The sequence below is a fragment of the Rattus norvegicus genome, chromosome 3 (genome assembly GCF_021556685.1).
Source record: "Rattus norvegicus strain SHRSP/BbbUtx chromosome 3, alternate assembly SHRSP_T2T, whole genome shotgun sequence".
Taxonomy (NCBI): domain Eukaryota; kingdom Metazoa; phylum Chordata; class Mammalia; order Rodentia; family Muridae; genus Rattus; species Rattus norvegicus.
The window spans coordinates 91,477,228-91,503,583 of record NC_141536.1 but is presented as its reverse complement, the minus strand read 5'-3'; the positions used below and the strand labels follow the sequence as shown (position 1 = coordinate 91,503,583).

The window sequence follows — 26,356 nt, the reverse complement described above, 5'->3', positions numbered from 1 at the left end:
AGGAAGGAAGCCACTGAGCCAGGAAGTCCCTGTCTTCGTGTCTCTGATCAGTAGGTTGCTCACCAGAAAGGATAGATACATAGTGCTGAGCCCAGCACAAAGGAGAGGTAGGCCTTGGGGAAGAACTTTAAAGTCCTGTCCTGCTCGGGAAGCCCTGGTTCCACAGAGCAATCATGTCTGCTGCTTGCTTCTAGCCTAGGCTTCCTGTGGAATGCAGTTGCCTTTGGCAGAAGCTCCCAAACTTGCCTTAGTGCACTCTTTCCTTCCATGCAGTAGTTGAGAAAAGAATCTATTGATCACATCAGATCCCTCTCTGCACGTTCCCCAGCCTCCTGTGGGAATCATGAGAGGTTTCTTTTCCCACACCGCTATCCATACATAGACATGTACCAAGAGAAAAGCCAGGCTTCCAGCAGCCAGATGTCATGCCTGCCTGTCTGCACTGCCCTTCCCTCTCAGAATCTGAGGAAACAAAATTAGGTGGAAGATTTCTTCAGCTCAGGATGAAAGATCCGTTTTTGCTTTGGCCTTTCCTCAGGCGCCCCAGATATGAAGAGACAGATGAATCCTTTGGTTGGGTGTATAATGCTGAGAATCTTTCATGCATTCATCCTGTTCATTTTTATTTCAGTCTTGTTTTTATTTAAACTGTTATTCAATGAAATCTCAACATCTAAAAGTTTCTCTACACTACAGCCTGGCAGTTTATCACAGGAAGGTCACCATGTAATACACTTTTTCAGGTGACAAATCTGGGATGCAGCAGCACCTGAGCATTTACATGTCAAATGCCGCCAGCTTTGGAGCCTCGGAGGAGAGCCTCTTGACACAGCTGGCAAGCCCAGAGCCTGAGTTCCTTCCTGGCTTCACTTCACACTGATGGTGCACACACAGGGGAGGCTTGGAAAAAAAAGAACAAAACACTCTGCTCAAGAGTCTGCATCTCATGGTGACCACATGGAAGAAGTCAGCAAAAGCAAAACACATATACACAACACACACACACACACACACACACACACACACACACACACACTGACTTCCTAGCATACACAACACACACACACACACACACACACACACACACACAGATTGCCTAGCCTTTTTTGGGCTTCAAGAATATATAAGCAGCATTATAGTAAAGCATTTGCCTAGGAATGGTTTCCCATATCACCCCAAGCTTTTCTGATCAGACGTAGCACATGAATATTTGACTTTTCTTCAAAGCCGTTCAACCCAAAAGATTTCCAAGCATGTCACATGTCACTTTTTTCCAAAGATGGGCATTCAGCCAGTTGGCTCACACTCATTGCCTAGATAAAGGAGAGAGAGAGAAAGGGAGAGAATGGGTGAGGGGAGAGAAGGGGTAGGTGGAGAGAGAAGTGCTTAGGCAGTCACTAAGTGAATAGTTGTCCTCCTAAAATATGTTTTATTTTGCTAGTCCTGGATAAACTACACTTGCTTTTCTGCTTAGATTTTCCATACAGGCTGAGCCTCCAAGCACAGCCTACCTATATGATACGGCCCCTGCAATTGAGCAAATCCCATTCTCCTTGTCAGAACTGAGGTCATCACTCAGGACCCATCTCTGTAAAGCTTCCTCCTCAGCCCCTGCCTTTCTTGAATCCATAACCTGGAGAGTTCACTAAGAGGGTGACTCTCGAGGTTGATTTCTTCATATAAGTAGGTTATAAAGAAACCATGTTGTGGGAGGTGATATGCTTAATTCATAATGCCTTGTAGACAGATTCTGTTTGTTGAGTTCATTTCCTACGGCTACTCTGTACTATTTGATAGGTTCCAACATTGGAAACACACACTGTAACTCTCTAAGTTTCAAATAATTCCAGTCATGCATGTACACTCTTGTTTCCCTCTGTTGTCAGCAATGACTATGAGCTCTTAAAGTAAAATACAGACACAATTAAAAGTCTCGTTCCCTCTTGCTTCTTCTGTGGACTGTGATGTGTTAGCATCACACAGACTCTTGTAGCCTCAGATCCAGGAGCTATGCTTCCCTGGAGACCTCTGAGCCTGGCTTGCTTTCATTTCTGCTTGAAATCTTCTATGTAACAAACAGAGTACAAAGAACTGAAAGAACCATTTGGGAACAAATAGGTCTCCTCTGAGATTCAAGAAGCAAACAATTACTTAATAATTGGCAGGCTGGATGCTGGGATGAGATGAACAGCTCTGTGTGAGCACCCCAGGTCTCCTCACCCCTTCTCCTGCCTGACATCACTGCTGACCGTGCATCTGTGCAGCCGTGTTTGTCACCTGAAATGCATCCATATTTGAGGCAAACAGTTCAAGGAAGAACCTTGCCATAAATTACCTTAAATATGTTTAAATATTTTGATTATTTACATACAGCCTGTGTTTACATGACAACAAGGAGGCCTTTCATCAGGAAAGCATCTAGCAGAAACATATGCTTGTGAGAAAACATTTTGACAAAACACGGTCCTAGCTTTTCCCCCCATTGAACAGAGTTTTCAAAATGAAGGTCTCAGCGAGGTTGCCTATGAGAGAGCCTATCCCCTCATGCCTATGGTACTGCACTCCTGTTTTGTGCCTCACATAAAAGAAAGAATAATCCTTTGTCACCATGGAGGAGTGGGTCTATAACCCCTGCAGATTCTAAAATCTGTGGATACCAAAGTCCCTTCTATATGGCATGGCATTCGCTTGTAAGTACACCCCTCCTCCTACAGACATTAAATCACTTGCAGGTACATGATAATACAATGGATATGTCGTGTGAGTGAATTCTTTACTATAAATAAATAAAGAGTAATAATGGTTTTTAAAAAAAGTCTATGTGTTTGATCTGGAAAGCCAGCTCCTTCTTCCTTAAACTTGGATTGAGGGGTGTGGGCAGGACAGGGTGTCACTGTGTGCCCCTAGCTAGCTGGGAATTTACTTTGTAAATAAAGCTGACCTCAAACTCACATTGGGATCTGCCTACCTCTACTTCCTAACTAAATCTGGGTTTCTGTGTGTGAGAGAGAGAGACCAAGAACTGATAATTAAAATAATTTTATATCCCTTTCTCCTTTTTTACAGGGTGGGGGTGGGGAGTGGAGAGGGTACAACAAGGATTCTCTGTATAGACCGGGCTATTCTAGAACTAGCTTTGTGTAGACCAAGCTGGTCTAGAACTGAGAGATCCACCTGTCTCTGCCTCCCTAGTGCTGGGATTAAAGTTGTGCACCCGCATCCCTGGCTTATATTCCTTTCCACACAGAAACAGTCTTTTAAAACTCTGTGTATCTCTTCCTAAGCACAGAAACGTCTGCAGTCAGGCTGTGGGGTGGGTCTGCTTAAGTAAGCTTGGGTCTAGGGGAAGATAAAGCCAGGAGCGGGGAATATTCAAAGCCAAAGAACAGTTTTGAAAGTCGATTCCTATGTTGAGCCTGGAGGCAAACCTGTAGCAGACGCTGTGCGCTGCTCGCCTGTGCACGGGGAAAGCACCCTAGTGCAGCAGCATGGCGCTCACTGGGCCAGTCCTGCTGGGCACAGTACAAGTTCTATACTAATGAGAGCCAATCGTCGGGGCAGCCTAGACACACAGGAGCAAGCGTCTGTGGGAATCTAGCAGGCCTGAAAAGCTACAGTTAATTAAAAAGCATTTTAGTACCCTGGCAAAACAGAGCCAGAAAAAGAACTTATAATTTTATGATTTTTTTAATTTGTGCATGTGCACGTTTTCATTCCTAAGAAAGAAAAATCTTAATATATTTAGTTTTGGACTCTGAGGACATTCATTCCACTCATCTTGGTCCAGTTTCTCACAGTCGCTGCAGTGTGTAAAACTCTAGTAGGAATGGAGCGCGATGATAATGGGCTCCGTCGGAGGAACTGTTTTAGCAGAGGTTTCATATGCAAGGCTAAATGCTGATCAACAGAGCATAATGTGTATTCTGAAGTGTGCAGGAAAGCAAAATTAATTTTTTCTTCTTTTCCTTCTCTCGCCATGTGCCCCAGCGACTGCATCTGCCTCCAGACTTGTCAGACACAGTGGGCCGTTCAAGCAGACAGGACCTGGCACCATCCACCACTCTGCTGGGCACAGGCTGTAGCGGGATGACCGGAGGCAAGAAGCGCCTGGACTTCTAGGGACGCTCCTTGGCCACCTTGTGCGAAGTTATCTGACCCTCTAATCTTTGAGAAACACAGGGTTACAAAGTAGAGTCACCATTCTTCAGTTTGGGTTGTTTCATTATTTGTTTTTTTCTACTAGCTTCTGTACAAAAATAAATATGGCAGAAATGCTGTCATTTGACATTTAGCTGCTGTTATGTTTTTTTAAATACTAATTAATTTTTAAATAAACACCAAAAAATACCTAAAACACGGTGTGCCTTAGAGTTGTCATTAGTTCATGTGGACGGTAGCAGTGGGATGATGGTGACTTGTGTCTTAGGGTAACACGCATGTCACACCCCGTACATAGAGTGTAGAACATTGAATTCAAGTTGTGTGTGAATACATTTCAGATCACTTTGTTTTGAAAAGGTCACCAAAAACTGCCAAGACTTTTTTTAAAAGACGGTTTAGTTTCCTAGTGTTTGAAATAGTTTGCATTTGTGCATCCTGTTTTTAAAATGGTGAAGACAAAACTCATATTTGGGGATTCAGACTGCATTACCCACCACATTAGACAGTGCATACAGGACTTGATGGGAAGCACACAGAAGAAGCTGGGTTCTGGATAATTGACGTCAGCGCTATGAAATTGTGTCGGCAGACAAAACTCAAGCTGGCAGCTACACTAATCCTGGGTTCCTAGAGATATTGAAGCCTGGTGAGCAAGTTATGCAATGTAGGTCTAAGATAAAGTGAGTAACTGAGACAAACTCAGATTTCCAGCATGGAACCTAACCTTTGATTTGAGCACTGGTTGGGCTGTAAATGAGTATCTAACCACGCACCATGTCTCAGGAGCACAGCACGTAGAACAGGTTTTTATGTAAAACACTAGGGTTTGGTGTCACAGGTCCGTATTCTTGAAGGATTTGACAAGCCATAGGTAAACAGTGGAAAGCTAGAAAGCTACTTGCATGTATTTAAAAAACTCCAGTTTTTTAAAAAGATGTTTAACATCTGTTAGCAGAAATTGGATTTCCAAAATACATTTTCAAATAAATTAGAATATTTTGAAGCAGCTTTAACTAGCATTTTAAGCGGTTTCCTTTTAATATACCACAAATTATACTCTATTTGCTCTTGACAACATTGTAGAAAACAAAGACTAGGTTTTTAAAACTGTCTCACCAATATGATGAATGTCAGTCACTTAAAAAAAAAAGCCCACTGTAGCATAAACACACACTGTATACAGCTCTTATTCAGAATTAGAATAATTGAATCAATGACAGTGATTTGCCAGGATGTCAAATCTCTCCATCACATCCTGTCACTACGAGTTTATTTTTTGTGATAAAATCAAAAAGGCAACTATTTTGTCACCAAGACTTCATTAGCAATAAGAAAAAAAATCAGGTTGATTTTTTTTTAAGAATGTCTGGTTTATTTTTTTAATCCCTTTTAATTCTAAAGACAAATTCTTCCCCATTTTCTTTTCAAAATAAAGTTTTAGAATTGATCTGTCAGTTAAAATTAAAGGGCTTTTATATTAAGGAAAAGTACTTTTTAAGTTTTAAAACAACCTCAAAATTGGTTTCCTCTATAGATAATGAGCCATGTTGCAGAGATATACCAAGGACCCTGCTGTCCTCTAATGGGTTGTGAGTAAACTGAAGGGGATGTTTGATTGTTTTAATAACTAACCTTTCTCTTACCCTGTTGTGATTCATTTCATACAAACACACAACATCACAGTTACTTGACAGTTGACTCTGAAAAGGAAGTGTGAGGCCATCAGGTGTGTAAGTTATTTTAAAATATCCAATGAGTCGTTGATTTGTTTCCTGATTCCTATATCTACAAAATTAACAGCTGACTACTAGTAGATATGTGCTTTACAAATAGGTAAATTCCCTTGAAATTGAGTGAGCATATTCGAACCCTCAGTTAAAATAGAAATTAAACTTTTCAAAGTTAATAAAAACACATTTTAAATAAATAGAATACCTGGACTTTCCAAAAATACCACATCTATTGCTTGGTTTTTTTAGACTCAGCATATTTTACTACTACTACTACTACTACTACTACTACTACTACTACTACTACAAGTAATAAGGAGAAGTGGAGAGGAGAAGGAAGAGGAAGAGAAGGAGGAAGAGATAGAAGAAACTGCTATTGGAAATGGATGGATGGTGTATTTTGTTTTGTCTTGTTTTGTTCTGTTTTGTTTTCCTCTGATTAAAAAGTCTAAAAATGTTTTCCATTATCTGGGAACTTTTGTTCTCTATTACTACAACAACTTTCTACATGAAAATATTAGTCTTCAAATGCTAACACACACATGCAAATGTCCTGATACATTATGAAAGTCACATTCTATTCATAGATTTTTAACTTCTCTTGAGTGTAAATACTTAATAACACCGTCAGAGTATCTGAACTGTCTTTACATCAGTGTCCCAGGGCATGAAGCCAGAGGCCCTGTGAGGAATTCATTCCTCATGCTAGATCTGCCTTTCTTTAGCATGGGTAAAGATTTTACCTGCTCTAGGTTAATCAGGTATATGGATCTGAGACCATCTGAGGTTTTTAATAGCCACTGAACAAGATCCCTTTTCTCAACTTTTTTCCTTATTCTTTACCTCCGGGATTTCCTAACACCAGCACAAACGCTATGCCTCTAAAGCATGTTAATGACTGGAACGTATACATACACCTACTGCAAGGGCATGTGGGTAAAACCATCACTTAAGCCCATTATTAATGTCACCTCTAAGATATCACATTACTCTGTCCAACGATAGTCACCTTCAAGGATCAGAATTAAGTGTTTACACTTGGATCCTGAAAAATGAGCAGTTTAGTCATCTGTGACCAAAAAAAAAAAAAGTTACTAAAAACAGAATAATGTGTTCTTAGCATCAGGTAACCAAACAGAGACAAAAAAAAAAAAAAAGACAAAAAAAATTTTTTTTCTTGATAACATTAAGGCCCAGAGCACAAAGAATAAAACATGATCAGTGCCATCTATGATGCACACATTCACAGATGGAGGCTAAATGTTAACACTCTACACGTAGTCCTTGGCAGCCATTTATGATGTTTCATTTAGGTAGAAAGAGGAAATGATGTAAGTGCTGAGAAGCCATTGTTCACCAGATAAAATTTGTCTCAAGTATAGCTTTGGATGAGAGGAAATCCTCAGGATTTCATAACAGCACACCGCAAAGATTCTTTTCACCTTGAGCAGCCTATAGGTCATGACCCCTCAGAGTCGAACAAGCCTTTCCCAGGGGTCGTTCCTGCATATCAGATGTTTATAATTCATAATAGTAGCAAGATTGCAGTTATGAAGTAGCAATGAGATAATTTTATGGTTGGGGGTCACCCCCAACATGAGGAACTCTACTAAAGGGTGACACCATTGGGAAGGTTGACAGACCCATTGCCCTAGAGTGATTCACCTGTAATTGTTCACCCAATGACCCTGTCAGTCAACTCTTAAGATAAAATGTAATCTGTGTACACCTAGGATGTTATAAAATTTAGTCTTTGTCCTGGAAAATGACCCTAAAACATCCCTGCAGATTTCCCATTGACAAATCTATAAATATACCTGTCAGTAAATAAATAAATGAAAATGACCACTGGGAGTCCAAACTCCCGGGCACTGATGACACAGCCTCGGATATACACAGTTCATCTCTCTAGGGTGCACGGGGGAAGAAGGCAAGGCTGTTCTCATCTTACTAGACCAGGGACTCCCATAGCTGAGCATCCCTCCTTCGGGATATACCAGGCTGTCCCACTGTACTCTGGCAGCCTTGACCCTCTGAGGACTTGTATATATGTGTGCCTGGCTGCACACATCCATCCCCTCAGCTCTTATGTTACTCCCAGATCTTGCACCGAGAATGCCCTGTGCCTTTCTCTGTCATCTGTGTGCTCTACTCAACAGAGCCATGGGCCAGCACAGGTTGCCTGACAACAGCCCAAATCACAGCCAGTTGGAAACTGCTCTTTTTTTTTTTTTTTTTTTTTTCAAGGAAGAAGTAAGCCAGCCAGCAAAGGCTGCAGCACAGCTCTTCTCTGACAGTTCCCTCAACACTTGTCCCTCAGGGAACAGAGGCTGCAAAATGTCAGGAGGTGAAGTGTCTGCAAGGGCAATTGTACCAACAGAGGATACATGCCAGCAGGCAGTGTGGGCTGACATGGACAACAACTGCAAGCACACACACACACACACACACACACACACACACACTGCAATCCACTTAGGACGGCATCTCCAGACATGGAGCAACTCTGCTAGAATAAAATGGATCTCAATGATCTCTTCATAAGTACCTGAAATCCTCCATCAATTTATTTCTGATCATTTGCCTTTGACGATTTACAAAAGCAAAAACCCTCAGGGTTCGAGTCAGCGGAAGCGCCTTTTCCCCCTAGGACGATTCTCCTTGTATACGTATTTTTAATCCAGCTCGCCAGGACCTCAGATTTTTTTTCACTCAGGCTCACTGAAGAAAATGTGTCTATGTGACTTAAGTGTAGCAAAGAACAGACAGCAAGTAACAGGCAGGCCTTTTTTTAACCAACAAAGGCTTACTTTTTTTTTCTCTATCCATCGCTCCAGCTCAGGCACTCCTGCCCTGCGCACTGCCACTTTAAACATGATCAGATCTGTGCTTCTTTGCAAATAACAACTGACCAACAATGAGCCCTGCTTCATAGATTTGGGACTGTTTGGTTTAAGCTGCCAATGACTGAAGGCCTTTAACTCCCACCGGCCAGTCAGAGTCCGCTTTGTTGCTGTCTGTTAATGTGTCTGTGTTCATTATTCCTTGACATGCAACATCCCCCTCCACCCTCTGACCATCCACCACAGCACAGAAAGCAGGAAGCGAAGGGGGACGGCTGGAGGGGTTCAATGGGAACGATGCCTCTTATGCAAGTGCAGGGAGAAAGGACAGGGAGAGGAGTTATCTAAGAAAGGCAACAGCTTTCAGAGAATCTTGTTTAAGAACTCAACCTTCTAACATGACTGCAGTGGAATTATTGTGGGGAGTGTTTGCCCAGGTTGAAAATGCCAGCTCTAATTCAAAACAATTCCTAGCAAATCCCTTGTTGCAGCTTTTAATTACTTCTACACTTTGAGGGTTTAAATGAAATAAATAGATAAATCTGAGGTATTACCATTTTCTGTACTTATTGTGAGAATCAGATCTACACAGAGCTGTGTTTTGTTTTAGATTTTTTATGATGCCTTGCCAACTTCTGATGTCTGAAAATTATTTCCTCAAGGGCCGTCAGGTTGCAAAGTAGGGTGTATGAAAGTAACCATTGATTTAGGACATTAACCTAATGTGGGAACAAAATTTGTAACACCACACTATAAGGTTAAAAAGAAAAAATAGTGTAATAAAGAAAATACAAAGGCTTTGGCATGGTTTGTTTTTTTTTACAATCAACAATGGTTAATTTTGATATGTATTTGTGAACAACTGCAAAACACTTGGGTTTAAAACTCTTGCAAGCACTTTTAATTGATTAGGAATGAATTCTAGATGCACAAGATGATTGGACTGTGAACAGTAATACAGCTATATCTAAGAACAATTAACTTCTGCTGGCCAAGAAAGAAACAAATGATTGCATGAAAATGTGTATAAAACAGCTATAGAGTATTCTTGTCAAATATAAATGAAATTAACTTTATTATAGAAATCATTCTGAGGATTTCTAGGGAAGACAAATACTTACATTTTGACATAAAACAAATTGGATTATATCGAAGACACACTCTACCTTTTAGCTATCAACTTCTCCTCGAATTCATATCTTACCCTTTTTTGCACATAAACTTTATCTGTTAACAACCTTTGGAAAAACCAACAGATATTTTTTACATATATCTAGTGTATGTTGTTCCATGTTTAATTATATGCAAAGGAATGATACAAACTTGGAACATCAGTCCATAAACTATGAACAGATGGGTAGAAGTATTCGATATATCTTGATAAAACTCTTAAATCCATGGCAAATCTTGTCGATCATGGTTTCCTTTAAACAACCACATGAGCCAACACAGATCCAAGATCCAACAGCCTGTGTTGTTCTTTTCTTCATTATAACATACAAATGCCCATTTACAAATAATACACCAAAATGAATAAAAGTTTGGATACCAAAATGAAGATTTGTTCCAACTGATACCGTGCCTTCTGTACGCAAAGGTCCTGGTTTCTAGTCCATTCCCGGGCTCCAGTATAGGACACAGTTGTAAAGTGAAGTGCTTCTAACAGCCATTTCTCTTTCTTTCCTGAATACCCAACCGCTGTGTCCACATAGTCATTGGCTGAGTGAACACAATCCCCCTCTCGATCACATTCTCTCTCTTTCTCTCTCTTTACTGTAATCGAGGCCAGTACTGAGACATGTCAGGTTCACTTCCGGGAACTTGGACGGGAACTGACACTCCAGGTGAAATGAGTCCTATAAATGGATACAAAAGCAGAGGTATTTTCTACAATAGAGCACATCATGAACACACGGGCTTCCTAAACTTCCTAACACTTACTTCATAGTACTTTTTAAACTTTATATTAAAAACAGGAAAGGAAAAACTTTGAACCACTAGAAAGGAAAGCAGACCTTTTGAACCTAGAGAGGCTATGTTTACACAGACCTCATGACACCCAATGTTTGGAACTTTCTCAGAGCAACCAGCTCTGAAAGACTTAGATGCTACATTCTCAGAAGCCAAAAATCGGGCTGGGAGGAAGAACCAGGCCTAACTTCTACAATCCTCGGTTGGCATCAAGAAGCTAGAAGATGTAAAAGTCTTCTAAAAAGTTCCCATCACATCAAATTCCATGGACCCTCACCATCCAGCTCTGACTAAGGCATCATCTGAAAACTTGATTTGGGTCCTTGTCTTCATACTCTATCTCTGTGATCACATTCACCACCATAAATGATGACTCTTGTCTATATGCTGTCATTGTGCTAACTTAACTTAATTTGTCCTTTTCAGTCTGTTTTCTCTCAAGCCAAGAGCAGTGAAATATTCAACACAGTCCTTAACGCAAGGTCAGAAGTTGATTTTCAAGTCAACAGTAAACGTGTTGTGAAAGATTAGCTGGCCAAAGAGGCCCAGTAGATGTCTCTGCACAGCTACAGAGAGCTCACCTGTTGAAGTGGTTCCCGAGGTGCCCATGGGCTGACTGTTCATGTGTGTTTGCATGTGCGGAGGGGTGTAGGTATCATAACTCCGCCCATTCACTGAAGGGCTGGTGGGCAGCATGCAGGAGTACGAGGAGGTCTGACTGGGGACTGGGGGCTGCCAGGAGAAAGAAAAACCTGTGATTACTGGAACCACCAGACAACTACATCCCAGACTACCTCTTCTTCAGGGCCTGCCAGCGAACTTGGTCATTACTGATGCCTCCTTGGAATGTCCTAGAATTAATTGCCACCACCAGAGCATACTGTGTACTAAAATTCTGAAACACAGTAAATGTAAACGAACGTCCAGTTCTAGTAGTCTGCCCTGTCTTTTACGTCTGCTAGAGTTACTATGATGTAAGTTAGATCTCCTCCTCTACAAACCTGGATCTATTTGGGAATGCTATGATCCCCAAATTCCATAGGTCAATAGAGCAATAGGAGGACTCTCTGGAAAGTTTGATGTAGGGACCTAGGGACCTTTCCAGTGCTGAACTTGTAGGATTAGAGATTTCAAACAAACAAACAAAAACCCCACACAACCATAATGAAGTCAAATTGAAGAGGTTAGAAATGTCAGGGTGATCATAACTTGAAACACAATCTGAGGATTAACTGTGACTTTTTACCTGACCCCAAACCCCTGACTGAGTCTCATCCATAAAATTGTATTGCTATCTTCTAAGCACTCAGAACAGAAATGTTGAGGAGACAAATGTCTCTCATAACTAAACAAGAAATATGCAGGCTAAAGTTCCCTCATGGAGGCTCTTGTGGTTACTTGAGGTCAAAAAAACACAGGAGGTGAATCAATAGATCCAGAGGGCCAGCAGTGGCCGTTCTGCCCTGCAAATGCTTGACATCCTCAAATCCTCCTTCACAAAGACTGACACCCACCAAGGAAGGTCCAGTAGGAGACACCTGTTCTTTGCAAAGACAGAGGACTTTGGTCAACAGGAAGAAGCCATTGACAGAGAGAGACTACCTCTCCCCAGTCCGAAACCGAAACAGTAGTTCTTTCTGAACGATAGATTCAGATTATTTCTATTTTCCTTGTTCAATGAAGCCATTTACTGTGTAAGTGTACAATCTGTGTAATTTTTAAGTCAGTGTTTAAAATAAACCAACCCAACATATTTCTATATAAATGGAAGCAAGCTTAATGTAATATCTCATCTATTTAATTACTTCTGTTTTTCCCCCCATGTGCACATCATGTCACCCTCAGAGAAACCTAGATACTGCTATGATATATAAAAGTGCACAAGATACTTGATGGCCTCATTAAAGTCAGACGATGACTGCTCGTGTCAAGTTCCAAAAGGCAAACAGGCCTAAAGGGCCCGGCCAGAATTTCAGCTTGCATTTGTTTCTAATTCCTGTGATTACTTCCTCTAGGCAAATGGACTCCTGGGAAATTCCAAAATAGTTACAGTAATACCAAACTAAGAGGCTGTTGGCCCCTTCATTCACATCAGTCGCACCATATCCAACAAACAGCAGATGCAACAGAGAAGAAGCACGTGACTCCGTCCTCGAGAGCTGCTTATCTATCTAGTCCCAATATTGGCCTGAAGATTGGGAGACTTTATTTTGCCATTATTTGAATTCCATACCCAGCAAAAGATGTTTAGTGGAGACTAAGTAATCTGTGTAACCCCCAGAACTGTCTCCAGCAGGGCTCACGTCTTAGACCTGCAGGCATATATTATGGTCATACAAGCAGAAGCCTTAGGGATGCTGGCATTCAGGAGCCATGCACAACTTACGTTAGACAATGCCAGCTTGGTTCAGGACCTACCCCTAAGAACACAGGCCAGGGGGTTATAGTGAGAATGCCATGCAGCTCTGTGGGCAGCAAGGGTTACCACTGACCTGTCACATGGGCTACAGCTGACACACATTAAATTTCTAGCAAATACTTTCTATCCCATTTTTTTTGTACTTTTAAATACAGAAAGAAGTAGTTTCCCTATTTCACTAAATGCATTTCACTCTCTAAAGAGGAATCTCACTTTCAGCCCCCCACTCCCCCCTTATTCTCTCTTCCTCACCCGTTTCTCACACGGACCATAATTATTCCTCAAAATGTCCATGCTGCTTCTGCATTTATTAATACAAAGACACTAACACAAACACACACTCTATACATACCAGCACCTTACTATCTTATATTACTATGCCAGCATGGTTTCTACCTTGTCATGCAAACTTCCCTGGCGGCCAGAACAGACCTCAGTCCCACCCAGTACTACGCAGCTACACAGTGATGAAAGACACATTAGCTTGACTGAGCAGATCGAGTGTTTGCTTTTCAAGGGCACGAATCAATCAATCAGTCCATCAATCAGCTAAAAGAGGCTGGATTGACTGTCTCAGAGTTGACTGGTCAAGCCAATCACTGTCACAGGAAGGACTCCCGAGGGTGCAAATGCAACGGGTGGGGTCTGCGAGCCTGCAGCCATGGCCTGCCCTGTGCAGCAGGTGGCCATGCTCTCTTACTTGCATAGGCAGGTTATTTGCCATGGTGAAGCTGGGCATCGGCGGCAAAGCACTGTACGTGTTGGTGAGGGCGGTGTCTGTGCGGCCCAACATGGAACCCGATGTAAAGGAGGAGACTGCAGAGGAAGAGAAAAGAGGGTGAGAGAAGGGCAAGGTCGTTACAGGGCAAGGGAAAGCCAAGGGCCGGTGGGGTTAAGAGCCTTTCTTGGCAGTTGGCACTTCTAGTTACCAGGTGTGGTGGGCTGTGGAATTGGCTGGTAGACACTGGTACTGAAACTGCTGCTGATAGGGATGTGACTCGGGGTGTTGCTGGCCTGTCTTCTCTGGTTCCTCAGTTTTTCTTCTCTTCTCCACTTGGCCCTTCGGTTAGAAAACCACACCTGGAAATGCATGGAACAGGTTAGCCCTGTGCTTGCTACCAGCCCTGCTGCAAACAAAAACCCCTCCATTCCCATCCTTGCCCTAGGACCAGGGAGTCTTTGCAAGCTAACCCTGTTTATATCAATGACTGGCATACAGGCAAGGCAAAAGATAAGTACCCACAACACACAAACCCAACATGGTCCCCAGGTACCTGTATCCTTGCTTCAGGTAGATCTATTTTGGCTGCTAGTCTTTCCCGGGCAAACACATCTGGATAATGGGTCCTCTCAAACTCTGTAAGAATATAAGTTGTTCCCATGTTATGCCAGAATACAAAATAATCCAAACTCTGGATCAAGCTAGCTTTTAACACCCAACTCCCATCTCATCCAACCAACTGTGCTTGCAAGAACTTTCCCACCAGAGCCAGTTAGGTTTTCTTTGGAATGACATTTAGGATATTGCTGGAAATGCCCTTATCTGTGGCCTGAGACAGCCAGATCATCGTTTCCTTTGTATATCAGGATTTTAATATCTCAGTACTGGTGTGTGAGAAGAAGAAAGAAAGCGCACAGCGCACCCAGAGAAGTTGGGGGTGGGGGGCTTCTCAGCCTTTATGCAAAGGGCCCTGGCTAATTTTAGCCCTTTGTGCTGTCGCTGTGGCATTTACTTTGATTTAAGGTTTCTCTACTTTGGAAATTTCCCAGTCACCTTTCTCCAGAGCCTCAATCTGCTCCTGGGTAAAAGATGTTCTATTTCTCTGCAGCTTCCGCTTCAGCTGCAGCCGCATTTGAGCCTCATCCGAGTCTTCTCCATTGGAGCTGATGGAGTTGGTGTTTTCTCCCTGTCCTTCCTGTTGCTGGCAGCCGTCTGCAACAAAAAGAATAGGACAATAAGAGAAATCGGAACGACATGGAGGCTCCTGATGGGACTTGGTACAGTCATGAACTCCGAGGACTGCATAGTCTGTATCTCCACCAAGCCTCCCTAAGTTAATCAAGTGTTAGCCTCCCTTTGATGACACTGTCACCTGAGTCACATTCCTCTGTTTTCATCTAGATGAGACCTGACAGTACTCTCACACAGCACTGTCTCTTTGAATGACAAAGCAAGCCAAAAAGTCTCCAGGCAAAACGATCTTTCCCTGCTGACTCTGACTCCTCACCCAGTTCCCTCGCCCTACAGAACATATTTACCTATGTCTGTGTTGGGAAAATAGAGTGATGTGCAAGATTTCAGCTGATCTATAATCAGTAATTCCTATCTAATCAATTAGATGTTGATAGGTTTGTAGAAAATGCTATTAAGAAACCAAACCAAGCTTGTAATCTTTTTAAAAAAATATTTATCTAGTTTTTATTTGAATTCTGCACAGTCAATTTCATTTTAAAGGTTGTGAATTTAGAAGTGCTTGCATTGTTCTGCAGTTTTATTCAACCATTGTGTGAGTGTGTTTCGCCTTGACACCTATTACGAGCACAGCTGTAATTATATCATCACCAAGAACAGGCTATAATTGCTGAAAATGGAATTTTATATTTAGATAAAAGGACTGTCCATTCTTTGTAATGTGTTGCACCAGAGAAAAGTAAGATTTCTTTTAAATTTTTAACGTGTAATTTTAAGAAAGAGATGGTGGAGAGTTCACTAACTAGCTAAATAAGCTGCAGCTGAGTCCTTGGCATATCATTTAAGTGGTACATTTTTAATTAGGGCATTTCCACCACTTTTAATGTAATTTCTATCATTAAACTGGGAAAGTTTCATTGTTTTCCTTTGCGCTGGGTGAAGCGCTCTGCACTTGGGCTAACTGGCTCTGCCGTGCACCTTGTGGGCAAGGCGGCAGTCTGTGGGAAGGAAAGGACTCAGGCCTCGGCTGGGCTTCCCAGGGCACTGCAGGCTGAATCTCGGGTCCTGAGGCCTGTGGCCCCCAGGGGATACCAACAGGAACTGTTCCCTCCCGATCCTAGAAACTTGGCCAATTTTGGGGGAGGGGGCGCCAGGCCTCTGTGGGAATCGACTTGGCCAGGAATATCATTTATAACCAGGAGACAATAGGCAGCGCCTTCAAAGCGTTCAGGGAATTGTGACAGGATCTAGTGGGATCTTTTCAGGAACTTTGAAATGTTTTAAAACCCCAACTTTCTCCCCCATTTAAACAGGCGGATTCATCGGCACTGGCCACCATATGGGCCCTTGGAGATCTATTGAGATGACCACCAACACTTGAATAGCGAGGGGCTGCTTTTCAGCACCACACAATGCCCGGCGAGTAAGGGAAACTATTAAACTCCTGGGGCAGGAGCGTTGGCAAACTTTCGTGGGCAGAATTTTGAGGCCACAATAAGCACGGACAACAAAAGGATTCTCTTGAGGCGTGCAGCGGGCCACATTGTGTTACAAGAAGCCCAGTCAACAGACTTTTCAGCGAAGTGTGTTAACCCCTCTGCTCTGCTATCATTAATCACTGTCCGGAGAGCGGGCGCCTCGGTGCTATTTAGGGCGCTTGGCTGGAGGGGGGCTGGATGGGGGGCCAGGGCAGGGGGTGGAGGGAGGTGGGGAGGGTGAATGGGGACCAGAGCTGGGACTGAGGGGAGGCGAAAGGAGAGAAGCTAAAGGGGAAGAATGGTGTGGGGGAGGGGCAGAGAGAGATAGAGGTTCCAAAGAGATGATGGTCAAAAAGGTATAAGACGGGACAGAGGGGGGAAATGTAGAGGGAAAAGAGACTGAAGAGTGGAGGAAGATGGGAGAAAACGAAGAAAGGGAAGAGGAGGAGGGAGCGTGTATTGGTAAACAAGCCGCAGGCATCTTGCCCTACAACAGAAGAGTGGGGGAGGGGAGGGTCGCCTGGTGAAGGAGACGCCGCCGAACTCACGTGTAGGGGCACAAGTGGCTGTACTAATTTGCTGCCCCAGGTCTCTTGAGGACTACTCAAAGTGGTCCCCCACCCAGGGGGAAAAATGATGAGGGCCTGTTCCTTTTCCTTTTAATTGTCTGATTCGGTGAAGGAGGATGTAATTTTGCTCCCCCACCCCCCTTTGGAACTACTAGAAAAGTCCATCGGTTACTGCTTTTGGAAAACAAACACAATCCGGCCTGGTCACTTATGCCTCCACGCAAAAGAAAAGCCCCACCCCTGTCCCTTCTCTGGCTCGATAGATCTTGCCAATTGAACAAAGCTGAGGGTCTCCCTCCGAAGACGCCTGCAGATAGCGTTCTCTATTCTCATCTGCTTCTTGGACATTCTCCTAATTTTAAAGCAGAGGAATTATATCCACTGTCCTCCAAGCTCGGGCACTACTTGTACATAAGCATGCGCTGGTGACATAAGCCTAGGGTTTACAGTACCTTGGGAAGTGATATTTAGGGAGAAAACGAAGTCTATAGGAGCAGGGAAACGGCATTTAAACCCTGTTTTGTTTCTTCTTTTTAAAAGTGGAGTCAATAAGGAGAGAATGCTTAGGGATTCACGGCCACTGCCTCAGCCGCCGCCTCTTTGCCAGCCCAGAAAGCAACACTGAAAATATGTTCACTACTTTAAAGTAGCTAATGCTTGCGGCCAGGTGACTGAGTGCTCGCTTAGAAAGAGCTGGCGGGTTGTGGGGGTTTTTTTGGGGGGGGGTTGTTTTTGTTTTTTGTTTTGGGGTTTTTTGCACCCTCCCCCACCCCACCCCCGCCTTTGGTGACTTTACCTTCCACCCTTAAATCTTTTAAGAAACTAAAAATAGAAGTTAGAGCTCTCTAATTCCCCACACGATAAACTTAAGTGGCAGACAATTAAGATATCTCCTTTAAAAAGCGTCCCCTCCTAGCGGCGCAAAGAAGGGACCTTCAATGGGCGCCGTGCACCTCCCAGGCTAATCCCAGCGGAGAGTGAAAGCGCCTCCCATTATCCCAGCCCCAGGACCATCTGACGCAGGGGATAGGATTTGTTTCCTGGAAGAAGAAGAGGAGAGAAAGAGAGAGGGAGAGGCGGGGAAACAGAAAAGAAAAAAGAAAAAAAAAGTCGCTGGGAAATAAAATCATTCCTTAGTTTCTTAGCGTCTTAATCAGTGAGGCGGAAAACAAGCAAGAAAAGATAGCAACGCGGTTGCGGAACCTTTTCAGCTCCGGAGCGCGGATCAAAACATTGAAGCATCTGTTGAAAGGAGGCTGACTAAATCCTATAGAGGGCCTGGGTATTATGGGGGTTGGGGAGAGGGAAGGAGATGAGAAAAAGTGTCTTCGTGATCCCTAAAACCACCAAATCGCTGGAGAATTGGGGCTGGATAGAGTCGTCTCGTTATTGTCAGCCCACATCGTCAGGATTTTATTCACCGCCGCGTGGCGTAGATCAGATGGAAACCATATTTGTCTCCCTCAGAGACCTAACCTCTCCTTATGCTTTTGGAAATGGACTCTTTACAACCCCAGATCAGCCTCTCGGGCTGGAAAGGAGGCCAGGGAGGGAGGGAGACCCTCTTAGCACCAAAGAACCAGAGGAATCCCCAGGAATTTAAGCCTGAAGAGCTGACACTGACCACAGAACCCGAGGTCCCCATGCCCAAGATTCTCCTTTTGAGCCAAGCTTCCTCCCCACGCTGGAAGCGGAGCGGAGAGCCCGGGAGGGGAGTGCACTTAGGTGAGGGTAAGCAAGGTGGGTGGGACACTCAAGAAGTGTATCACCCCGCATTCTCTAGTAACTAGCTGCCTTAAGTTGAAAGCTCCTGAACTAGCGCCACCTCTCGCCCTCAGTGGTCACCACCAGGCCCTTGCCGCCTTTTAGTCTCCAGTTCGCAGGCTCCCAGGGAGGAAAACCTGCCCTAAGCAGGCGACGCTTCCTCTAGCGGAAGTTAATACCCTGGACTTTAGTCTTAGCACCCAGAAACAGGAAAGGGGTGTTCATTCCCTGGCCCCCCGAGCAAACCTGACCCCCAAACGCCCGGGAAGCGCAGGAGTGGAAGGCTTCTGGGCTCAGCCCTCTTAGATCTGAGCTTCTGGGCCTATTGCCCACAACCAAGACACCTTCGATCAAGTGGGCAAGGAAGGGTTTAGCAGAACTGCATAGTGTTGGGAATGGAGAGTGGACTGTCATCAGCTGGAGTTCTAACTTCTCTGGGGTGTATCCTTTGGGAACGCTTGAGGGAAATCCTAGTTTCAAACCTCGGGCCCTGCGGGGTTGGCTATGTCTTTTTCTAGCTGGTCTTAAAAGACACGGGAGACACCTGGACCTGTGAGCACTCTGAGCTCCAACTCTCAAAGCTGCAAGTTCGAGATCACCTGAGGGGTACCGCGGAGGGGGGTGCGGGGGGGAGGGCGGATGTCACCCAAGGGAATCCTGTCCTGCCCATCAGAAGCCCGCACTGACCAAGAGCGGCGGCAGCGGCGCTGGGAAACCAGAAAGGAGCACTTTTCTCCCTACCATCCCAGTGTCCGTCCTATATTGTTTTCTGCTCTTAAAACTGACATGTCTAATTGGTAATTGGTGCCGAATCGTGTCCAGAGGTCTCTTGTGGAACATTTCTACAGCTGTCTCCTTCAACTAGACGCTTATTCATGTCGCCTTAATGAGAAACAAAACGTTCTCTAATGAGCAATTACAGAGCGACAGGATTGTTCCCATAACAAATTCTTGCGAGTGACAGAAGCATCCTTTGTACCAGATATTTCGCATACTGTTACCGATTTTCCCTTCTCTAACCCAGCTCTGTGGAGGCGCCCTGCATGCGGGGGCCGGTCCAAGAGCTCACCGATTCACAGTAGCCCTTTCGCAGTCCCCGCGCCGCCCCCGGCCCCTAGGCTATGTGGTGCTCCCGGGAGTGAGACGCCTCGTCCCATTATCCCGCATATTATCTCCTTGTCAGGAAGACAACAAATACCGATTAATCTTCGAAGTAAACTGTTTCCCATTCTTGACCAAGTTACCTCAGTGTGAGTGGGAAGGGGAGAGAGCCAATCCACTCACTCCTCTTCCTGCACCCTTCTCACAGATCCTTGGAGAGGAAGACAGTTCCTATGTGTCCCCCAAGCCCCAGAGCCTCTTCTCTTAGCCTCAGTCCAGTACTCAGTTTCCCCACCTCACTTCTAACCAGTTGCCACCACCGAGAATAAGAACTGGAAGCCACGGTGCAGGGGTTGGGGGGGGGGCGAGTAAGTGGGTTACAATGTTAAAGTTGGGGGAGGGAACCCCCAAACTGGCTATGCACATTGGAGGCGGGGTAGTGGTGGTCTGCTCTCTCCTACCACCTTACTCAAAGTCACATAACTGTCAATTACTTCAAAAGCAAATAATACAATTATGTTTACTTTACAGTCTCTCTCTCTCTCTCTCTCTCTCTCTCTCTCTCTCTCTCTGTGTGTGTGTGTTAAGTTGTCCCACTTGTACTGCGAGTGTACTCTACTGTATCTTAGTGTCAAATTTGAATAAGGCACCACTAGGTTCAACCTTACATGCGCACAACCTCCTAACTACTTCATACAACCCTTAACACACATAATCCTTACAGTCCCATCAACAAGATGGTGTCACAAACAACAATTACAAAGTGTGACTTGGGGTACCTAAGCCTTCAAGGATAGTAACCCCTTTCATCTCCTAAGCAGTAGGAGCCCAGAGGAGGAAACCACTTCGGGAAGGTAGCTGCTTGAGTTTTACCTTGCGTGGGTTGCCCTGGTACTGACGTCCCGGGATACCAACCAGGGCGGGTGCCCCAGCTTCCGGTCTGTCCGTTCAGCATCCTTAGTTTATCATACATGCCGTCTGCGCCCATCTGTTGCTTTTCGCTAGCCAGGTTGCGAAGAACTCTGTTTATTGATGACACCTGCAAATCAAACCAAATGGTGGTGTCTCCTAAGGACATAGTCACCCAATCTTAGGTCCCCATCTCAGCTCTCCCAAGCTTTAAAGAATGACATATGCAAAAGCTCCCAGCCATCCTGGGACAGTCCGTGGATTTTTAGCTATATTGTGGAAAGAATGACAGCTATCATATTATTCCTGGAAATGAAATTGGATAAAAAGGAAGGAGCAGCCTTTCACCTCTGTAGAACATCACTAACGACAGCTCACCGGGCTGCTCGGTTTTGATGAAAGACTCCATGATAAAAGATTTCAACTTAATTTAGAGATTTACTTTATCATAGAGCAGAAATGGATGCATGTTGCCTGAAAGAAGCTTCAGGAAGGTGCTTTGAGGGGAATTTAGAATCTGGTTTCCATTTTCATTTTCATTTTCCTCCTTGATTCAAGTGCCTTTCCCTAATTCCTTTGACCCCTGGTTTGTGGTACACAAATGAAGTGAACTACTCCCCACCCTTGACTCCCATTTTCCAGATGGTCAAAAAGGTAAAGCCCACCTCTCCATATCCCCAGGTACCCTGGAGACCCATGCAAATCAGGGAAGAGAGGAAGAGAGATGATAAGGCATTGGGAGAGAAAAGCCGGAGGAGATAAAGAAGTGCCAGAGATGGGGAGAGAGTGAGGAGCTTGGTGCGTGGGAGACAGTGTTCACAATGAACTTACACTGGGTATATTGTCGTTGGTACAGACCCCCTCGGAGAGTAATCTGTCTCGGATTTCCCAAGCAAAGATGGACGGGCACTCCCGTTTATACTGGGCTATTTTGCTTACAACTTCTGGAGTCGCCACTCTTGGCTTACTGCCTCCGATTGCCCTGGGTCTGATGGAGCCAGTCTCGTAATACCTGCCCAGAATTTTACTCACACATCCGTTGGACACCTGCATTGGGGAATTGGACAAAAAAACCACATTATTAATAATTTCAAGACAAAAATAAAATTGTTTAAGTATGCATTAAACAATGACAAGCTTACGTTTTCACTGTCCAGCACCTGGACTTTTGCATCTGCATGGGTCTATAACACAAAAATATACCTTCAATGGTACGAGAACTTACTATAGAGAGCTTTTTTCCTTAAAAATTACATCTGTAGCCCTAAAACTACAAATATGATGATACTTTCAAACACTTGGAATTATTTTTTAAAAAGCTTTCAAAAAAACTATTTTTCTAAACACTGTGTGAAGATGCATCAAAACTAAGTCAGGTTAATTTTTTTGTGCTGACCTTGCTTAAAGCAGTATTAGATTTTAAAGAACAAAGGGAAAATAATCGAATTTTTTTTCCCTTAAAATTTTGCCCAACTGAGCAAATGTGAATTAGGAATAGATAGCATTTGCCTCTGAAAATCCATATACATTCTTCACAAGCATGGTGGATGCAGACAAATCTCTAAAATCTGAGGTTAGCACGGGATGGGGAGAGGGGAATGAAATTATCCCAGTTTATATAACTCAGCTCATTACAGTTTATACACTGTTACCACAATGAATGTCCTTACCAAATGAAAAGATGTAGTTTTTTAATTCACTCACATTCTTTTTCTTACGCAGATGAATTATCTTACATAACTGACTGAGGTTGAAAGAGATAGGGACCGTGGCGGAAGGAGAGGGGAAGCTAGAAGGTAGGGAAGTTGGTGGGGATGGACTAGGTGAGGGTGGGTTGGTCCATAATTAGTAGTGTTTACAGTAAGAAATGAAGAGAGGACGCTTAGAGTGGAGGACCACGGGACGAGGGGCGGGGTAGGGTGGGTAGGGAGCTGCAAGTAGGGCAGCCACGGGAGGATCACCTGCAGAATTCGGGAAATGTCGCACGGCCGGGCCCCGCTGTGAGCTAGCTCTACGATCTTCTGCCGGGTGGAGTCCGGCAGTGGCCGCCCGTTGACAAAGACACCACCAAGCTGATTCACTCCGCTGTGACCTGAGGAAAGGAGGAGGAGAGGAGAGCAGAAGAGGAGGAGAAGGAGGAGGAAGAGGAGGAAGAGGAAGAGGAGGAGGAGGAGGAGGAGAAGAAAGAAGAAGAAGAAGAAGAAGAAGAAGAAGAAGAAGAAGAAGAAGAAGAAGAAGAAGAAGAAGAAGAAGAAGAAGAAAAGGAAGGAAGGAAGGAAGGAAGGAAGAAAAGACCACAATGCAACCTCAGCTCCCTGCCAACCTGTGTGAACCTTAGCAATTAGGTCCTGGTTTAAAAAACAAAAACAAAAACACCCAACAACAGAACCACCAACCATGCAGGGTACTGGGGAGCCCAGCTTCAAATACAATTGACCTACCCATTGGACTGTTGTCAGACCCAGGAGAATACCCAGGAATATACCCACCCAGTACCACCATCACCACAGTAGTTCCCTGAGCCCACTGCCACCTTCATAAGCTCTCCCAGCCCTTCTTGGAACCCACAAGGGGTAAACATCAAGCTTTTAAAGTCTCCTTCCTACATCACCTCTGAGTGTCACCAGAGTCCACACAGAAGTCTCTGCAGTGTTAGAATAGTGCTGCAAATCCCAAGCCCTGCACGGCCAGGCAGAATGTTATAAAACCTTAGCATGGTGATTTAACTCTGGCAGAGGTGCACAGCACACAGCATAGTGTGTGTGTGAGTGTGTGTGTGTGTGTGTGTGTGTGTACGTGTGTGTGTGTAAAAGAGCCAGAAAGATAAATTTGTCGCTAGTGACTCCCAATCCATACCTCCATAGCAGGAATAGGGTTGGAACCCCAACTCACACAGTGATCTGCCTGCCCCCAAGTCGTGCTCAGAAGCCAGGAGCCTTCCCACCCGCCACTACTCGCTTTACTTCCGCTGCTGAACTCCACCCTCCCCCTCAGCCAAGGATACAAATATTAACAGAAACCCAAAACAGAAAAAGACCACATCACAGTGTCACCGGTCGGTCCTTCCTTCCACTCTTGTCTCACAACCTCTTCCCATTGTCTGGTCGTAGAGACTTAGGGCGAGAGGGAAGGAGCGCCTCCATGAATTATCCTCCTCAGAAACCACAGGAATAAAAATAAAGCCAGTCCCCTCTTTCCACTTCCTCAGACATCTCCAACCTGCAGCCCCGTGTCTAGACAGAAGCCCTCTCAGGAAATGTGGTTCTCAGCTCCTCTCTTCTCTCCTCTCTTCTCCTCTCTTCTCCTTGGAGCCTCCTGATAAATTGACTCCAGGAGCCTGTGCTTCTTAGCAATAAATAAGCTCCAAATATAGAAGAGGGGGGAAATATGATGAGCCTCTCTGACATTTGTCTTTAAAATAAAACTAGCTGCACGTCAAGTTTGAGCTTAATTTCTGGAAATAGGCGGAAGTCGCTCCGGATCATGCATGGAAGGCTAATTGAAAAGATCAGTCGGGGCGCTTGTGGCAGCCTTGTCACTTTGTGACAGTGCTCCGCTCCGGGAAATTGCATCGTCACGACAAACGGGACCGTGATAAAACGACCCTTTCCGTCCCTATTTGTAGATCACTCAGACGAGAATGAACTGCACTCGTCTCCCCTTCAAGGGGAGCTGCGTTTTCTGGGTAGCTTGAGGCTTGAGGCTGGAGGAGGGTTATAGCTCGCCGAGGGGGGGCGGGGCCTCAATTCGATGAGAAGTGACAGGCGTTTAGGGATCTGGGTCCGGCCGTCCCGGGCCAGTGCAAGAGGGTACGTTGCACATTGCAAGAGATGGCCTCTTAAACAGGGCAAGGCCTACCCTGCGCTTCCGGTTTCTCCTAAATTTTCTCTATCATCTACCTTGGCTTTCTAAATCTCATTTACCATGCAGGTATGGAGGACCATCTCTGGGCAAAAAAAAAAAAAAAAAAAAGGAAAGAAAGAAAAAAGCTTCCCCCCCAAAAAAGAAAGGCCGTCCCAGAGAAACGAAGGGAAGCTTTTCAAAAGCAAAGCCAGAGAATTCCCAGTCTACAGATTCCAGAGCGTACAAGGCCTTTAATCATAGACCTTCCCTATCCCTCGTTGCAAAACTAAGGTGTCCAGCACTTCCACAGCTACAGCCTGCATGTGCTGGTCCGAGAGACACGGGGCCAGGGCGCTTCTGCCAGCATCGAAATGGCAGCGAAAAAACATAGCTCTAAATTCCCCTTTAGAGGTTAAGCCTCAATCATTGTGTCCCTTCCCTAGGGACTGCTGGCGTTCTCGCCCAGTGGCGATGATTATGCGCCTAGAATTCGACCGCAAAGCTTCTAATACGAAAACATATGGTGTCAATTTGGATGCTCCGCGCCTTGTGCACACCCGGGAACCAGCGAACGGCACAAAGCCTACAGGCCAACCCGCGACCCGTGCTCCTCTGGGCCTGCCAGCCAGACCATAGCATAGCGGCAAACGATCAGGACTGAACGTCTCAGCCCACCTGAAAACCTAGGGCTAGGAAGTCTGAACTCCAGGGTATGGATCTGACAGGTTCTGCATAAATGCAGTTGCAAAGCTCACACCTTTGCTCACTTTCCTGAGCTTAGTGTCCCTGGTCCTGTGGCATCATGAGCGGCTGGGCTCTCTAAGCTTGGCCAGTTCCACAGCTGCAAGTTTCTAGGAGACCCAAACCTCGCCATACTCCCAAGCATAGTTGTAGCCTTAATTAAGACTGTGTAGACTCTTCACCCTTAACCCGGCCTAGCTTCACTGATTCAATTCAATCACATACCAACAACCGTTGGTTGAGCACAAAGGTTGGAGCCAAAGGGCCTGGGCAAAGGTAAGAAGAGAGGCACAAAGACTATGGAATCAAAGGCACCAGGAGCCTGGATTATCCAGAACCAACTCAGTTGCGCTTGCTAATGCAAGGTTTATCCAATTCCTGAACGGTACAGCTTCCATTCTCTCCCCAGACCCAGTAAATCCTCCTTTCTTCACCCTGTGAGGTTTACTTCTCCACCAGGGTACCAGCCCGGGGTGCTCCACTCCCCTTCTCATCTAGGCCTGTAGCTAGGATGGGGAGGGGAGGAGCTGGACTGAGATTGACTAGGGGAGGGAAGCCCCCCACCCCTTGGGGTCGGAGGAGACGCTTAGTCTTGGCCAAGCCCAAAGGGGCCTCCTTCTCAGGAGAAGCCTATGCTTTGCCCCGCCCTGCTCGGCCCAGCCCCTCTCTCTGGGGTCAGAGCCCGGGCAGGGGCGGGGAGGGGGTATGAGTTACAGGATTTGGGGGGGGGGGAGTGGGGTTTCTCTACGGCTGCTTCAAAAACTCGGGCGAATAGTTTTGAAAGGCCCCAGCCTCTGCCCTTCAAGAACACAGCAGAGCAAAACGCCCCCCAGCCTTCCCTCGAGGGCTGCTTGGCGCTCACTCTTTGCTGCCCGAAGAGAGCCCATGTCATCTCCCTCCCTCCCAGTGGTTTGG

General features: G+C 45.0%; 2 protein-coding genes across 13 annotated transcripts in view; one reads left to right on the top strand and one right to left on the bottom strand.

The window, feature by feature from the left end:
* Positions 1-4,354, top strand: part of Elp4 (elongator acetyltransferase complex subunit 4) — a 222,973-nt gene extending 218,619 nt beyond the window's left edge. For all 4 annotated transcript variants that reach the window (XR_015683419.1, XR_015683418.1, XM_087654482.1 and 1 more), the window contains one exon: positions 3,988-4,354. Coding sequence is in view for 2 of the 4 variants with exons in the window: in XM_087654482.1 (XP_087510608.1) it covers positions 3,988-4,119 (132 nt within the window). In the remaining 2 variants the exon portion in view is untranslated. The remainder of the gene's footprint in view (positions 1-3,987) is intronic.
* A 5,258-nt stretch (positions 4,355-9,612) lies between these two features.
* Positions 9,613-26,356, bottom strand: part of Pax6 (paired box 6) — a 28,789-nt gene continuing 12,045 nt past the window's right edge. For 4 of the 9 annotated variants that reach the window (XM_087649522.1, XM_087649527.1, XM_087649525.1 and 1 more), the window contains 10 exons: positions 22,819-22,949; positions 22,000-22,041; positions 21,689-21,904; positions 20,822-20,987; positions 14,899-15,057; positions 14,399-14,481; positions 14,054-14,204; positions 13,825-13,940; positions 11,287-11,437; positions 9,613-10,590 (listed from right to left, as the gene is read on the bottom strand). In XM_087649522.1, the coding sequence (XP_087505648.1) occupies positions 10,505-10,590; positions 11,287-11,437; positions 13,825-13,940; positions 14,054-14,204; positions 14,399-14,481; positions 14,899-15,057; positions 20,822-20,987; positions 21,689-21,904; positions 22,000-22,041; positions 22,819-22,949 (1,301 nt within the window). In that variant the 3' untranslated portion in view covers positions 9,613-10,504. 9 annotated transcript variants of the gene reach the window in all.